The 17,787-nt window shown below is 41.3% G+C and overlaps 1 protein-coding gene across 1 annotated transcript in view; it reads left to right on the top strand.

Annotated features, from left to right (window-relative positions):
- Adcy2 (adenylate cyclase 2) overlaps positions 1-17,787 on the top strand; it is a 384,313-nt gene that overhangs the window by 278,677 nt on the left and 87,849 nt on the right. The window contains exons 11-14 of the mRNA XM_021208196.1: positions 731-774; positions 4,280-4,360; positions 8,929-8,998; positions 12,144-12,241. Of these exons, the coding sequence (XP_021063855.1) occupies positions 731-774; positions 4,280-4,360; positions 8,929-8,998; positions 12,144-12,241 (293 nt within the window). The remainder of the gene's footprint in view (positions 1-730; positions 775-4,279; positions 4,361-8,928; positions 8,999-12,143; positions 12,242-17,787) is intronic.

The following is a 17,787-nucleotide window of genomic DNA, read 5'->3' as shown; positions in this document are numbered from 1 at the left end:
CCCCCCCCCCGACCTGTTTGCCTCTAAGAGGGTGCTCCCCAACCCACCCACTTCCACCTCACCACTCTAGCATTCCCTTATGCTAGGGCATTGAGGCTCCACAGGACCAAGGGCCTCCCCTCCCACTGAGGTCAGATAAGGGCATCCTCTGCTACATATGTATCATATGCTCCCTCCATGTATACTCTCTGGTTGGTGGTTTATTCCCAGGGAACTCCCAGTGGTCCAGTTAATTGATATTGTTCTTCCTATGGAGTTGCAATCCCCTTCAGCTCCTTCAATCCTTCCCCTAGCTCTTTCATTGTGGTCTGTGGCTCAGTCAGATGGTTGCAGAGGAGTATCTGCATCTGTATTGGTCAGATGCTGATAGGACCTCTCAGGGAACAGCCATACCAGTCTTGTGTCAGCAAACGCTTGAGGGATGTAGCCCCATCCCTGAAGTGGGGGCTGTGCCTGTCTACTGGAGGTGGTCTCTCTCCAGGTTGTGTCTCCCCTTTGTTGGGCTTTTCACCTAAAGTCATCACCATTTGGTCCTGAAAGCCTTATACCAACATTTTAAGACTTTTAAGTGTTTATGATACACCCTTTTTCCTCAGGTAGATTATCACTTCATTATTTAAATTATATTCACCATGATAAGAGAAGAAATATGTACCATCTCTGGATCGTTAGCACATTCTTCCTGAAAGAGGTTTTTGACACCACTAATTAAGTTTCTTTTTTATTGCAGGATGTGCCAATGGGTCAACATAATTTTCAAAATCGCACCTTAAGGTATGGTTTGTCATTGACTATTTAATTTTTGAAGGCATATTGCTTGTTATTTATTTCTGAGAGTAATTATCATCCATTAGAGCTGTTTCAAAGGTGTCTTCCAAAAGAGCAGCTACTGTGAAGAGCCCTATCAAATTAATCCCAGCTTCTAAAAATAAGAATATTAGTGCCTTGTTATTAGGCTTGAGAGAGAGAAGAGGAAAACACCACCTGCTCGACACTGCACTGTTCGATGCTTTCTTGTAATTACTCTTCCTACTAGGCATACAGAGTTTTAAATATCTGAATTGTTTTACATTTTTTAACTGCTGCTTTAAAAAATCAATGTTTGTTTTGAATCCCAAAAGTGACCCCCCCAAGCTGCCCACCCTGCTCAAAAAGAAAGTCCTTTTCAAGAATGTCCTTATGTGTCCTGCCGCTATCCACAATAAAACCATATCTCCATCATTTTGTTTAGTTTATGTGTATTGGTGTTTGTGTGCATGTATCTATGTACACCGCATGCTTGTATGAACCACAGAGACCAAAAGAGGGTGACTGAGTCCCTCAGACTGGGAATTTCAAATGTTGGTAACTATAACATGGGTGCTGGGAACTGAACCTGGGTCCCCTGCAACAGCAACAGTGTTTCTATTGATGTAATAAACTTTTGGGGCCCCACTACATATTTAACCCCACACTGATTTATCTTACATTTTACTGTAATATTGGAATAATTAATATAAACTATTGGCACAAAAGTTAAGGTAACTTTCCTTTCCCTACAAAGACACTACCTTTCTGGTTTAAGAAAACAGAAGAAAAATGTAAGATCCAACATATTTTCCTATAGAAAACGCAATGTATCCCAAGAAGAAATCAGACACACCTGTCAGGCCTATTTGTTTTCCCAGAGCCCTTCTATATGATGACTGTAATGAACCCTAATTTGTATTTTTGCAAGTGTGAAATCTTAACATTGAAATTTAGTGCTTTCATCGTTCTGTTATGAAGATGATAAGACTCTTGGTTTTTTCAAAATATGTTCTTTTTTCATAATATATACTATATAAAGGTAATCTTAAGATTATACAGTAAGCATCTCTCTATCTCTATCTATGTTACCTTGAGAAGGCATCCCCTGTCTGGGGATGGTGGGATGCTCACACATGTTTAGCAATTATTTTCAGGAATATCTTATTTCTGTATTCACCACCATGCAACTCAGTTTCAAATGATAAGATACCATGGGGAAAGTTTCACAGGAACCCACATAAGCAGGGCATGTCTTCATGGATGACTGTAACTAGGAGTCTAATAAAAGCCTGCTACCATTTTATCTCTTGTGTCAGAAAAAAAATCTAATCTCCTACTCCCTGTGTTCCAGTGCGGTAGATACTGTTGCATAATTATTATAAAGGGGAAAAACCTGAGACACAAGGGAACTGGACAATCCTACGACTCTCATGACTACCAGAGCTGAAGTCAGCAGTTGATTTTTATATAGTGTCCAACCACTGTGCTTCCAAAGCCTGGGTGGGTTAGAAAGGCCTTCTTACATACTTGCTTCATGTTGTCTATATTTGTTGATCTTTAGTAGTCTCTAAGAACTGTGTGGAGAACACAGCTTTCGAGCCAGGCTGCTTCCAGAACTGTAACTGGACCCTTACTAACCGCCCTGAGGTTTGTGCCTGACCAGGGCACTGACTTCTCATGACACCATCTGTGCCTCTTTAAGGGGACTCACCTTTTGGATTGGACAGACCTGACAGAACCAAGATGAGTGTTGACACATTTGGGAAAGGGGACTGCAGCCCAGAGCTGAGCTCAGAGTCAGGGGACAGTGAAACCAGAGGACCCAGCAGTTCTGAATCAAAAGGACCAAGTCCCAACAGGCCATCGAGAGGACCTTGGTGAGGGGACCAACAGGTGTATAGTTGGCTTACACTCTCAACATTGGAAGTCACATAGATAAGATATCTGTGTCTACATCAGAATCATTCCCTGAATGGTACATTTAAATTATTCATCATCATAGGCACTTCATAGCTACTTCACATGTTGTGTTTGAAATAGTGAGCCCTGCATGGGCATCATGGTGCTAGCACTGACCACTGAGCAGATTAGCAAAGCTGACACATTAGCTCAACCTCTCAGGAAATATATGCGTTTTCCTGTGAGCACCAACCTCACTGCGCATTCCCTTAGACTTGACCAGAACGTGAGAAAGAAAACCACGGAAGCGCAGAAACTCCAGTCTCCTCCTGGGACTGGAAGATTGCAATGAGGGTCAAAATACATCAGGGGGAGCCCATAAATAAGGGTACATGTCCAACCAGATGCTTGATAAAGCTCTACTTAAAAAATAAAAATGCAAAAGAGCCGGAGGAGAGGCTCAGAGGTAGAGCACAGGATGATGCTGTATCGGGAACTTCCAAGATTCTAGTGCCCAAACCAACCGGACCAAAATCAATATACTTTCTTGAAGAAGATTGGAATTTAGTGTGCTCAAGCTTCGTAATTGATTTGGCTTGATGTGTACAGTCAGAACACCCACCTTCTGTCATTTTTGTTTTAGATTGAAATCAGCTATTGACCTTTTACAGAATGACAGAGACAAGGAACAAAGTCAAACTGTAGAGAGCACAAACACTGCTGTGTCTCACTGATAGTTCTGTGAGATTTAATTACAGATAAGCGATAAGTGTGACATTTCATGCTTGTTTGTGTTCTTATCGGTGTGTACGGGTATATCAAACCTCAGGAAAAGTGCCAGCGCTATTCCAGATCAGATCCATCCATTTAGTTTTAAACTGCCTAGATGCATGTGTCTGAAGACAGGCTTAGCCTCATCTAGACTGGCTAGCAAGGGCCAACCTGTGCCTTTTAATCTTTCCAGTAGATATTTAACTCTTAAAATACATATCAATCTCATTTTCTCCTTTATGCTATTCTCATGTGAATTATCCACCTTTCCTGTCAGGAGGAAGCGCCCACTTTTAAGTGGCATAGCTAGATTTAGAAGCTGTCATATGTGTTATGTCTTAAGATCACCTGCTCCAAGACCACGTGTGGTAATCTCTAAGTCTACAAACACAACCAGGTTGTCTATGAGTGTGACTTTTGCACACCACAGAATCCTTATGTTATATTCAATTATATTCAATAGATTACATATGAAATTAAGCTTTGAGATGTCCAGAGACTGGAGCTTTGCAAATTCTTTGAAACTGGCTGAGAAATACATCAAAAAAGAATGACCAACATAAATTCCTCTAGGGATCCTTCTACAGCCAGCATGTTCTAATCATAAAATGAAGTTTACCAAGCATCACACACCAGGTACTTCCAGTGGTGATTGGAAATCCCCGTGAGTTTCACAGAATAGTAAGCCAACATACTGTGGTAAACATTAATGGCCAGTTTATTCAGTTCCTGGTGTGGGTGTATGCTTTGTTTCCATTAGAACTGGACCACATTTTAACCTTTATACTAACATTCTCACTCGTATTTCCTTTCTGTGTAGAACTAAGTCACAGAAGAAGCGATTCGAAGAAGAACTGAATGAAAGGATGATCCAAGCAATTGATGGGATCAACGCACAGAAGTAAGTGTTTTTAATTTCACTCAACTTATTTCAAAGCCTGATGTCTGAATACAATGTAACATTTTCCAAGTGTCTCCTAGCCAATGCTTCCCTGAGTTCAATGTAACATTTTACAAGTGTATACTAGCCAATGCTTCCATCCTTGTCATGGCAAACCCAAGTGTCTCAGACAGTTCCTCATTTTCATTCCAGCTGTTCTTTATTTGTAGGATTTCTATTATGTTATAAAAATTAAGTTCTGTCTAGAAAGTAGTCACTCGGTTACTTAGTAATAAAACCATGACAAGTAACCCTACAAAGAAAAGTCATGCCTCAGATTATATACTTTGCCTTATTTTTGAAATTAAAATAAAATTACATGATTTTCCCCTTCCCTTTTCCCCCTCCAATTATTCCCATGCATCCACCCCATTTAAATTCATTGCCCATATTTCTTTAATTGTTTTATATTTCAAAGTTAAAAACTGTGGAGAAGCTTAGCTGTGTCATGAAACTCATCTATGTCATAAAGGAACTCCCCTGTGCCATAGTAGGACTTGGCTATGTCACATGGAGAAGTCAGCTATGACATAGAGGAAGGACATCACTTATGTCATACTGAATATTACCTGTTTCGTGGAAGAGTCACCTGTGCCATAGAGAAAGCCACCTATCTCCTCACCTGTGTCAGAGAGGACTCATATATGTCACAGAGGACTCACCTGTGTCATAGAGAACTTACCTGTGTCATAGAGAACTCATCTAGGTCACAGAAAACTCACCAGTGTCGTAGGGGACTTGCATATGCCACAGAGGACTCACCTGTGTCATAGAGAACTCACCTGTGTCACAGAGAAAGTTGTTTTTGTCTTAGGGGACTTACCTGTGTCATGGAAGACTCGCCTGTGTTACCAGGAACTGGACTGTACCCTAGAGCCTTCTCTGTGCCAGAAAGGACCTCACCTATGTCATAGAGATCTCAGGAGAGCCAAAGACAGATGAAGTGTTGAGTGCACCTATACAATCAGTGCTTTTTAAAAATTAAATTAGAATGAGAAACAGCAGGTTGACTTGAGAAAATGCTTAAGGAAAAAAAAATTCCATATTTAAGCTTACCTTCATTTGTTATATCAGAGTTGACTTTTGAAAAGTATAAATGACTTTCACCACCTTCAATTCATATAGCTGAATGTAAAGTTACAAGGCCTCAGTTTCCCATCTTCGTAAAATGCATATTTGTTCTAGACTGCCCGAGTCTAGATATGCAGAACACACATAGTGTTTATGAGAGGGCCATCGGTGTCTATTGTATAGCATGTGTGTCAGTCTCCCTGCGTCTATGCAATGAAGGGTCTTGATCAGGTGAGCTGCAAGAAAGATACAGGCTATGGCTAGTGACGCCTGTCATAGCTCTTTCATGTGTCTAGATTCACACACATACCATCATCTTGCATGCTCAAGTTCCATGATCAGAGCCTGGTAGAAACCTGACTCTGGAATCCTCATAGCACTAGCATGACCTCTGGTCCAGTGGACACTCGAGCACTTCACAAAGAAGCAAGCCACTTGCAGCTAAAAGCAAGGAAGAGCGAGAATCATTCAACTAAAGGAAACAGACGGGGGCACTTAGTTCTACCTAAAGGAACCAGCAGGGGATACTTAGTCTCCCCCAAGAATAACACACATTAGAAGAAAGAGGAATTCTTGCCCATTGACAGAGTTTAACACCAGAAGTAATAACAATAGCAACACTGAAATTCCAAGCTCTGACCCCAGCCTCAGTGTGTGCTCAGGTGGGACCCTACTGTCCACACCATTTCTTCATCCTCTCAAGGAACCGTTAGACAGTGCTTTGCTTTATTGTTGCTCAGGTTAACTTTGAACAGTTGCTTTTCTCTGCCTCATTATTATTCAAACGTGCACTTGAAGACCACATGGTCCTTGGCTCACACCTTTAATCCAGAGGCAAAGGCAGGCGGATTTCTGAGTTCAAGGCCAGCCTGGTCTACAGAGTGAGTTCCAGGGCAACCAAGGCTATACAGAAAAACCCTGGCTCAAAAACCAAAACAAATGGCAAGATCCCATGCAGCTTCCTGATAGATGCTTCCAGCGGATGCCTTGGCTGCTTCTGTCATAAGTTTCCCGACATTCCCCAAAAGAAGCAAAAAAGGATCTAATGCTGTTCTTGAAACAGGACAGGGAGCTGCTCACAGGGAAGCCCTTCAGCCTCTGGGTTTGGTTGGCATTGATTATGTTTTGTTTTTCCCTAACCATTAAATCCTCTTGGGTTTGGTAGGATCCTTTGGTCTTCTGGTTTCCACCTAATGATTCCATTGGAGCTGGATTACCAATTAGTGCTTCTCACTATTTATATAAAGCAGTGATTTCTCTGCAGATTGCCATGTGTTGAGTTCAGCATCAGACCAATAGACACAGCAAACTCCCTTTCCCGGGTATATTCATGAAGTGCAAGACCAGCACTCACTTCTGTCTGGAATCCTACTGAGTGCTTGGCTGTCAGACCATTTCACTTACTTCAGTCCCATGATTCCTCACACGTTCAATGTATTGGAAAGCACTGTATTAAAATTTTCAGGGCCAGCAAGATGGCTAAGTGGGCAAAGGAGCGGGCAAAGGAGCTTGCTCCCAAGCTCTTGACCTGGGTTTGATTTCTGGGACCCACATCATGGAAAGGGAGACCAACTCCCACAAATTGTCCTCTCCCATCCATACATGCACTGTGGCATGTTGTGCTCCACCCCCAAATAAATGATAAACAAATCTAACTTTTTAAAAAATAAATTTATGTGATTTGATAATTGTTGAAATATTTATATGACATTTTTGGAAATTTATGTGAAACATAATTCTCTGAGATTTTCTAATGCATATATTCATATAGGCAGATAGGTAGGTACATACATACCTAGATATAAAGATAGGCAGATGAGTATATATAGAGACAGGTGGATGAATAAAAGGAGATGGATGTTAAATAGATGAGAGATAGATACATAGATAGATAGATAGATAGATAGATAGATAGGTAGATAGATAGGTAGATAGATAGATAGGTGACTGATAGATTAGATAGATAAATGATTGACAGATGATATAGATGATAGATAGATACATGATAAATAGATATATGATATATTAGATAAATAAACGATAGATGATATAAATGATAGATGGATGGATAGATAAATGGTAGAGATAGATAGATAGATAGATAGATAGATAGATAGATAGATAGATAGATAGATAGATAGATGCTAATATATAGATAATAAAAATATTACACATCCATATCTAGATGTCTGTTTAAATATGTGGTAAGTGCAGCTATAAACATATAAGTATATTAATATATACAGGTCCACATATTTGAGACTACTATATGTTTTTTAAACAGAGAAAGTTTTATTAAAGGAAACTTAGGAAAACAGGTATATATGTCCTTCAATGAGTAGTGATCAAAACCAATCAGTAATGATTTGTTCTTGGTATCCCAGGCACTTTTCTGTGTTGGATTTGTGCTTTGCCTTGCCTTTCTGTCATGATTCATTTGAGAAAGCTGTCTTTTTCCTTCATGCTTTTCTCATTCTGTTGTCACATGCGAGGCTGTGCCACACAGTCTGTGCTCAGGTCCCGTGCCCTGTGCCTGGTGCTGCTGTTCCCTGGGGTTGCATTAAGCATCCCAGTGAGCAGTTTTCTCCTGATATCCCCACTGTATAATCTACCTGAAACAGATCTGTGAACGTTGCTGGCAACTTAGTATCATGGTTATGTGCTTGTGTTTGTGATGTTTTAGGTTTGTGCCAGCATCATAAACCCGTGGGTCTTTATATTGATGATTTTAGTAACTTTTTAATAATGTGTGTATTCATTGTGTGTGGCACTGGATTCCATAAAGACATTTTTACACAAGCATATCATATATTTTGACTGTATACCCTCCCCCCAGCCCTATACACCTTTTTTCTTCTTTCCCCAGCCTCCTCTTTCTTAATTCCCATAAACAAATTTCTATTTTAATCACTCCAGTCACTATGGAGATCCTTGTAGAGGCTCCTCAAAAACCTAAAAGTATGGCTACATGTGACCTGATTATGCCATTCCCAAGAACATGCCCAAAAGTCTCTAACTCAGCAGGTCGTGGTGGAGCTTACACATAAGTCATATTTTTAGCAACTCCTGAGAACTTCTTTCTGACATGGTTTTTATTCTCTTGAAATGAGAAAATGACAATAAGAGGATTTTTGGTGAGTGTGGAAGAAGTGTGGACTTTGCTGTATCCTTGGGATGAGGTGTTTTTTGAGCCAGTTAATTTGGTTAACTTTAGTTTGGATTTAATATGACAGTTGTATTATGTGATTTTTTTTCCCCAGAAGGGCATTGTGTGACTACTCATGTAGCATTTGTAGCCATTTCTAGTATCCAAACCAAATAAATTGCTATTACATGTCAAAAATATATTCAGAATGGCAGAGTTTACATCCGAGAACACTGGATGGTTGGTTTGTTTTTGTGAATCATTACAGATGCTTAGTTGGATGTTTGATGTTGTCTGTCTTCCTCACCTCCAGGCAGTGGCTCAAGTCAGAAGACATTCAAAGAATCTCCCTGTTTTTCTATAACAAAAATATAGAAAAAGAAGTAAGCCATTTTTCCTCTTTATTATGAATTTCTTTCTGAAATGTAGTTTTGATATCAATCATGAAACTGAGTGGATGTTTTTAATATAGTTTTTGGTTAAATACTTCACTAATATCTGTGTTTGAAACATTTGTTGAATTTGCTCTCTGACGATTTTCAGACATGTACCTAGGGCACTGATGTCTGCAACCCCAGTCTGCACCATTGCTAACTGGGTCAGCGCTGTGTATGTACCTCACCTCCACTGCTCCTGGGCACTCTTTCGTTACATTTCCTTTTCACCAGCTGCTTTCTCTGACCCAGCGGTATTCTCTGCACTCCTGGTAGTAAATGATATACGGTTGAGATTCAGAAAAAAGCAAGAAAAAAAAAAAACAATAATAGCTAATGTTTGACTTTTTGTGTTTAATTCTCTCAGAAAAGTCTTTTAAACAGTGTTTCTGAACCTTCTTAATGCTGAATCCCTTGAATTCAGTTCCTCATGTTCTGGTGACCCCAAAGCATAATGTTATTTTCACTGCTATGTCATAACTATAATTTTGCTACTGTTATGATTCACAATGTAAATATCTGTATTTTCCAATGGATTTGGGCAACCCCTCTGAAAGGGTCATTTAACCCCACCAAAGGGTTTAATGACCCACGCACCAGTTGAGAACCTCTACATTAAAAGAAAAAATATTTCCAATAAATTGACAATGTTGTTACACAAATTGTTCTGACTTGTTGACAAAAGTCTGAGGTTTACATTTAACATCTGTGTTAGGAAGGTTAGAAAACTCAAACTTTTACCTTTGCTGCATCTGTATATGATGGTACCATGAGTCTTAATGAGCTGGTTTAGGCTCAAAAAAAAAAAAAAAGAAAAGAAAAACAGCAGATGTTTGACTTTTACAGATCTGCTAAGCACAGGTTTAAAAGTCTCCCCAGGAAGGATGTGCAGTTCTGTTAAGCCACCTGAACACCACTCACTTCCTGCTTTGTGTTGATAGAAAGGAGGAACATGGTTCAGAAGCCACATCCATCACCCAACCACATCATTACATGCTTGGTTTGAACAAAATGAGTAGGTTAGTGGTAACATTTGCGTGACTGTTATGAATATTCTGCACAGAAGACTCAGCTCATTGTTTTCTAGAAAACTGAATGAAAACATCCAAAAGCCTTTCAGAGAGTACACATGGAGCCTCCCATGGCCCCAGCTGAATATGTTGCAGAGGATGGCCTTGTTGGGCGTCAGTGGGAGGAGAGGCCCTTGGTCCTATGAAGGCTCTAAGCCCCAGTGTAGGGAATGCCAGGGCAGTGGGGCAAAAGTGAGTAGATAGATAGGAGAAGGCCCTCACAGAAGCAGGGGGAGAGGGGATGGAATGGGGATTTCCAGAGGGGAAACGGGGAAAGGGGATAACATTTGAAATATAAATAAAGAAAATATTCAATAAAAGAAAATTTTTAAAAAGTAAAAGTCTTTCAGAGTCCATGACGGTGGATTTTATAGGCTCTCCCAAGTCCCCTTGGTATACCTGGTACACCAAGATCACTTGCCACTTTCTTGGTAAAATACTTTGTCTAAAAATTTTTACCAACTTATTACTTAATAACATCTCACCCTGGAGTGATGCTAGGAGATGCTAAAGAGTGTTTGTTACGTAACGGCCACACTCTTCCTTCCTGCTAGAAACCCTTGATTATTACCAAAACCCTTGATTATTACCAAAACCCTTGATTATTACCAAAAGGCAAATCCAAACCATCTCCATGCAAAGCTCCGGAGAAGTTAAAAGCTAAGGAAGGAACAGAATGCATAGGGTCTAATCACATTCCAGCAATTATGCTAATGACGCACCTTCATCAGCATGCAAAGTGTCCTGGATATTAAGACACAAAATTCAGTAGGAACAAAATTCTAATAAGCAGTCGTCATTAAGGCCGCAGCTTTGGAGCGACGGGACGCACTCTCCCCACGTGTGCGCATCTGCGGATGTCAGCGCTAGGGCGAAGTTTGGAGAGTGCCGGAACTTTAGCACCCACAACCCGTACTTCCAGTGAAAGGGGAGAGAATGCAGGCAAACATATGGAGAAAGAATCGTAAGAGACGAAAAGGAGAGCTGCTGTCTTTCAACACCAAAACCGGAGAGGCTCACATCTAAGAACCGCATCTGTTTCTTTCTAACTCTGGAACCAGGCTAGGCGGATGTAGCCGATAGGACCTGAGAGCATCTGCAAGAACTTACAGTGCCAGTTCATAAAACTTTGTCTCCTTCCACTCTTTATGAGCCTCGTTTTGGAAATCAGCATAGCTTCCTGCCTGGAAGACTGCCTTCGCTCTTCCTGATGCAGAAACTAGGGCTTCACGCACTGCCAGTTCCTTAGCCTATCAATCATTAATATTAAAATGAATTCTGGCCTTCAGTTCCTTCAACCAGAGGCAGGTCCAGAAATAGTTTCTGCCTCCCTGTGGGTGTCTTGTCGGTATTTTGCATTTTGTTCTGAAAGCATTCAGAGTTATAAATCACTTAGGGCGAAGGCCACAGTCATCAGGGCTACAGTGGTGCCTGGCTTTGTGTTCCTGTCAGCTGAGAGCAGTGGTCCTGCATAGCAGACAGAACCCCTGCTAATGGTGCTAGACAAGAGAAAGGAGGCTCCCTGAGCCAGCCTCAGAACCAATGCCACACACCTTCTGTCTCCTACCTTCATTCAACGCTTTAAATAGCCCTGAGATACATGATGAAACAGAATGTTGAAATGTGTGCATTGCATATGACTGTTTAAAAGTGTTATTATTTGGAAAGTCATTCTCTTTCTCCAAATAATAATAGACTGGAGAAACTAGGACCCAGACAGGATCCACTGAGCCCTCCCACTCGGCTTCCTTCTGGGCTGCTTCCTTCCTTACTGGCTTAAACCCGTTATCCGTGGCTCTCGAGCATTTACGCATACACTACAGCCTTTGCAAGTCACTCAAAGTACATTTGGAGGCAGGACACTTGAGGAACTGGGATGAGCAGCCAATAGCTTGTTTCTGCTGAAATCGGCAATTCGCAAGCGTCATCGTGCCCCAGATACAAGGCTGCTGGGTAGCTAGCTCTGTGTAACTCTTCCGGGGGCAGCCATCAACCATCTCTCACGGTGTCCTTTTCTTCCTCAGTACCGAGCCACTGCACTGCCAGCATTCAAGTACTACGTGACCTGTGCCTGCCTCATCTTCCTCTGCATCTTCATTGTACAGATTCTTGTAGTGCCAAAGTAAGTTCATGAGCCCGCCGCCTTAGGATTCTCAGCTGCTGGGCCTCTCTCCCGAAGCCTGGGTGTGTCTAAAGGATGTGCAAGCATGTTCTTTTACAAACAGGGCCATTCTTCATATCACGGTAGTTGAGACGTAATGAGGATTTTGGTGGCCATGTGAAAATAACACCTTGCAATTGAGCTCTTTGTAGATAAAGCATGTTGGCCTCGATTCTTGAGACTGGGCATCATCAGATCAGGGAATAATTTCTATAAGGAAAGCCAGAAATTATCCTCTGATCTGATGATGCAAGGTGTTCTGATTTCTTACAATGTCAGAGACCAAACCCAGAGCCTTACGCATGTGAGTTGAGCACCCTGCTGTTATGCCCCATCTTCAGACCAATCAGTGCCCTTTCTAATTTTAACACCATTGTTGGAGCTTAAGAAATGGTTCGGTGATAAACTGCTCAAATAATCAGCACGAGAAAATGACATGAAGGCCCTAACTCCTACAGTTAAAAAAAAAAACAAAAAACAAAAACACAGTCTGTCAACACATCCTGCAGCTCCAGCACAGGATGGGGTCAGAGACAAGTGGATCCTGGGATCTTTTGGGTCGGCTATTCTAGCCAAAATGGCAAGCCTCAGGTTAGATGAAAAACTCAGTCTTGAAAAATATGACAGAGAGCAATAGGAGAAGGTACCTGGTGCCAACTTCTGGCCTCCACAACACACATGCAGAGGAAAACACCCCTGCACATATTTGTGTGCACATATGTACATACACAGTGTCATGGGGTAAAGATGAACCCCTGCTCTACAAATGCCATTCCTCCATTTTTTTTTTGTATGTTCTGTGAGTCTTGCACCCTTCTTCCGTCTGGAATCTGCCCTCTGTCATAGGTCAGGTTCCAGCTGGTTTTAAGAGAGACGTGCACACAGGGTGCAATGTGAGCCATGCAGGTCCTGTATTTTAGGATAGAATCCTTCAGGTTTCACCAGCTGACAAAAGACATTATATTGTAACTGGGGAAACCGGAGTCTCATCTCCATGTTCTTAGACTCATGAGTAAGAGAGTTTAGGAACAGACTCAGAGGCAGCCGTGAAGAAAGTTTTATTAGAAAGGAAAAGCAGGCCGGGCGTGGTGGCGCACGCCTTTAATCCCAGCACTCGGGAGGCAGAGGCAGGCGGATTTCTGAGTTCGAGGCCAGCCTGGTCTACAAAGTGAGTTCCAGGACAGCCAGAGCTACACAGAGAAACCCTGTCTTGAAAAACCAAAAAAAAAAAAAAAAAAAAAAAAAAAAAAAAAAAAAAAAAAAAAGAAAGAAAAAAAGAAAGGAAAAGCAGCACAGTTAAGCTCTAAATCTTAGAGAATTCCTGCAGGGAAAGGAGAAAAGAGAAAGAAACCTGGGCCATTTGTAAGCAACTGTATGGAAGAAATGTCAGAGAGAGAGAGAGAGAGAGAGAGAGAGAGAGAGAGAGAGAGAGAGAGAAGCTGCCCTCACTCTTTCTTTAAAGGTCAGGACTTTGGCAAGTGTCTGAAAGAAAGAGATGGAGAAAAGGAAAGCTTACACTTTGCCAAGTAATTCAGAAAATCAGGCAGGCTTAGCCTAGCCCTCAGCAAGTGACAGTTCTGAGGGCAGAGTGTCTGATAAGGGAAAGTACATTATTCCCCCCATCACCTTAGCATGGCTCAAGGTGAATCAGCCTTCCGTAGAAGTGGCCCCTTGTCAGGTGATTGACAGGCCCAGCTGGATTAACGCTTTGGGGGTAACTTAAAATGCAAGGTCTCGATCCAAGAACAGGAATAGGTTCCAGTCTTTTGACAAGGGAAAATAGTGATCCCTGATGGGCATCAATGGAGCACTGATAAAGGTTTCTGTACCAATCCTCCCTCAAAAGTAATGACCTAACATCATTTAGGAGATGGGCCAAAATTGGGGGATAGAAACAGTCTAACTCCGCCATAACAAGCCCGAGGTCCGGTTCCAGTGCCATTCGACAGACAGGAGCAGTATCCCGACCAGCGATCCAGTCCCATCCCCACGTAGAATCAAGGCAGGCTTGCTCAGAACAGTCCCTTCTGCTTACAAGCTCTTTACCCCGAGCGCTATTCACTGCTTTTGCCCTCCTAATTCCGAAAGGGTCTTTCCTCTCACACTTACTTCACATGGCTGTCTCCCAAGAAGATGACTTTTGTTTTATAGCTTAAAGAAAGTTTTAGGAAATTCATCCTTCTTATAATAAATGGGTATATATATATAATTTTCTGAAATAGATTTTCTCTAGTCACTGCCTATTCTGTAGGAGCCAAAAGAAAAAAAAAAAAAAAAAGAAAAGAAAAAAGCATTTTCAGTCTACCGGATTCAATATGGTGCTGCCGTTTATCCTGTGTAGTGCAGCCAGGATTTGTGGGCAGCTAGCCTGCTTAGATTGAGTGGCATCCTTTCCTGATAAAGATGCTTAGCAATTAGAAGCAAGCACTGTCTTCCCCTCTATACGACAAAGGTTTTCATCCTGGGCACTGAGCCAGAACCCTGGCACTCACAGGAGTGATAGCCAGCCAGGGCATTACTCACGCACACAGTTCCTCAGCCGTCTCCCCAGTTTTGGAGAGGTTCCCACCAGATTTCCTCCTTTTCTACAAATTAGCTTCAGCAGGCATGGGCCCCCAAAAGCACCCTTCTTCTCTGCCTTAAAAAATAATAATAATAATTCCTCAGTGAAATTTCCCACTGTCAGCTGATCAGCCTTCCGTTCAAAAATGCCAACAAATTAAATTCCTTTCTAGTACCAGGCCCGAAGCAGCTGGTACATGAGAGAAATGTCTGTGCTCCACTCAGGCTGCTGGGGAGCAGAAGTTTGTCATGGAGTCATGATCGCCCAGGGAGCTGGGGCCCACCACCACTGGCAAGTGCATAAGTTCGTTCTCCTGCATCTATCCGTTGGGCGAACCTCTATATTAACTACATCCTAAATGATGCAGGGGCTGTTGATCACTGGAAATATGAATGGTTGTTTAAAAAAAAAAATCCTCAAGGAAGACAAAAGACTGAGAGAAAAAAACACTTCATAGTTCTTAGTTTTAAGAAAGAAATTGCAAATAAGTTCTTAAAAATAAAAATATAAAAAAAAAAAAACAAAAATAAAAAAGAGGAAAAGAGGACATTGCACCACGCCACGCTGATTGGCAGGGTTGTCTTTGATTTTCTTGTCTCTTGTTTTCTGACACATCTTGATGAGCCCAGGGAAGTCCACTCTCACAAGCTTCATCCAGTACTTGGTTTTACGTTGAACAACAAGTTGACCATTGAACATGAGCCCTGTGGAGTCCACACTGACCACCTTCCCTGCTGGTGTTGACAGATGTCTCATGGCCCGGTCCCCTGCCTACCTCCAAGCTCTCGTTGCGTTTCTTCCTTCACCTTTCTCATACTAGCCCTGTTTATTCCTATTTAAATGACGTTTGCTTTTGAATGTTTTAAAGATACAGAAAAGCACTGTCACAAACACCCCAGTACCCACCACACAGACTTTTCAAGTGCTAAGACTGTCCTGTGCACTGCAATCGTGATCCTTCCTCTGGGCACTGTTTGGATTTATGTGTGTTTTTTAGATTATCTTTTTAATTTGTTCAGTCCTAATTCATATTGATGTGGCATTGTTCAACTGATATTTTTGTTGTATTTGCTTACGAGTGCCCTCATCTCTACTATCTTATCTTGTGTTAACTTTAGTTGAATTCATATTCCTAACATTTAAAGGATTAAACAAATTCTTTAATTCTTCTGCTGGTTCTGAAGTGCAGATTCCCACGTGTATAATTCAAGTAGATTCGTCCCATTCTCTGCTATTGCAGGCTCCTTGCATACCTTTGTGTGAAATCTGCATGTCCTGAATCCTTTAAGAGCTTTTGTCTCTTATGTTTTATTTTTCTGTTTTTGTTTTTGTTTTGGTTTGGTTTTTGCTTTGGTGATAGTGGTTGTTGTTGTTATTGTTTTGGGTTTTTTGTTTTATTTTGGTTTTTTGTTTTGTTTTGTTCCTGTATGCCTATGTGACTAAGTGTGGCCTTTTCTGAGTTCAGGATCCACCCGCCCGCACAGGAGTCAACTCCGGTCCCATTGCTTCCCTCCCATCCCAGAGTTCCTATCTCTACATCATTTCCATTCTGAGCTGCAGGCTATACAGTTTTCCTTCAGTTTCTCCTTTCACTACTTCCTACTTAGACATGGTTCCATTGCAAGGGCTCTGGTTTACAGGCACCTCATTCATTCTCTGGTATAAAGGCATCGCCATGAGGTTGCTTTTAGTGTCAGGGACCTCTGGGACTCACCTGCTCAAGGGACCGTCTTTGGTTCCATCCCTAAAGGGACATTGTGGCGCTTAGTAGGTCATGGGTAGTAACTTCCATCAGCATCCCTGGTGTGGAGGGAGATTGAGGATCTTGACTATTGATGATGGCCTTTTTATGATGAAGGACTTAGGGTCCCAGAGATGTGTTCTTCCCCGAGGACAGCTCTTCACGGCCTCTGACTTCACTAAAACACAGTTTTAACTCCAGCTCCCAGTTAACCAAATTCATGGGTGCACCTCTTACTTTAATACATATTAAATCACAGACTACAAAGACTGCATCAGCTCCTGGTCCCCTTAGGTTTGTCAAGTGTCAGTGCCCCTCAGTGTTTGATGCTGTTCCTGGACCTAGAAATTTTATTTCTTACCTAATCTGTGTGAAGTGTTTTCATTGAATTAATACATCTCACTCTTGCTGAGACACTCTTACTTATTTTCTGACTCCACTGTGTTACAGCGAGCCAGCATCTTCCTCCCCAGTCCTTCTCACAATGTATGAGTGCGTATCTGTGTAGCTATAACTTTTGCATTCTGGTTAATAAGAGATAATTGTACCTATGGGATACAGTGTGACATTTTCATAATTGTAGGTATGAGGTAAATGACAAATCAAGGTAGTTACATCTATCGCCTGCTGGCATTTTTTTTTTTTTTTTTTTTTTTTTGAAATCAAAAATGGCAAGCAAGGGTCAGGACGGAGTGAGTGAGCAGGTGAATTGCTAACAGGGGGATTTTCTTCTTGGAACTGGTCAGTGGAGGAAAGTGTTTCCCTGAACGAGGTTCTGCAACCTTCTTTATACCCGGCTGTTTGTGGAACCTGGCTCTAGTCTTAGGATTTAAAAAGAATTAATGAAATTATCAATGGACCCCTCTATTCTGGATGTTTTTGCTGCTCTGCCTGTACTGTGTATGCAGAATTTTGTTATAAATATGAAATTCTTTCAAAGACCAAATAATAATCAAATATGGGGCATATTTCAATTATTTTATTCAAATTATCTGTCAAAGTCAATGATTCTATTAAATCAGGCGTTGCATTGCAAAAGTTGTTGAAGCAAGGATATGTTTTATTAATAATGTTTAGTTAAGTATCTTGTGTCTCATTATCCCTAGCTAAGCGAATAATAACGATACTTTACTTAAGAACATTTAATAGCAAAATTGCAGTCTCAAAACCATTATTTCTACTTAGACTCTGTCAATTTCCTTA

This window comes from Mus pahari, chromosome 11, assembly GCF_900095145.1.
Source record: "Mus pahari chromosome 11, PAHARI_EIJ_v1.1, whole genome shotgun sequence".
Classification (NCBI taxonomy): domain Eukaryota; kingdom Metazoa; phylum Chordata; class Mammalia; order Rodentia; family Muridae; genus Mus; species Mus pahari.
This window is presented reverse-complemented; position numbering and strand designations above follow the sequence as displayed.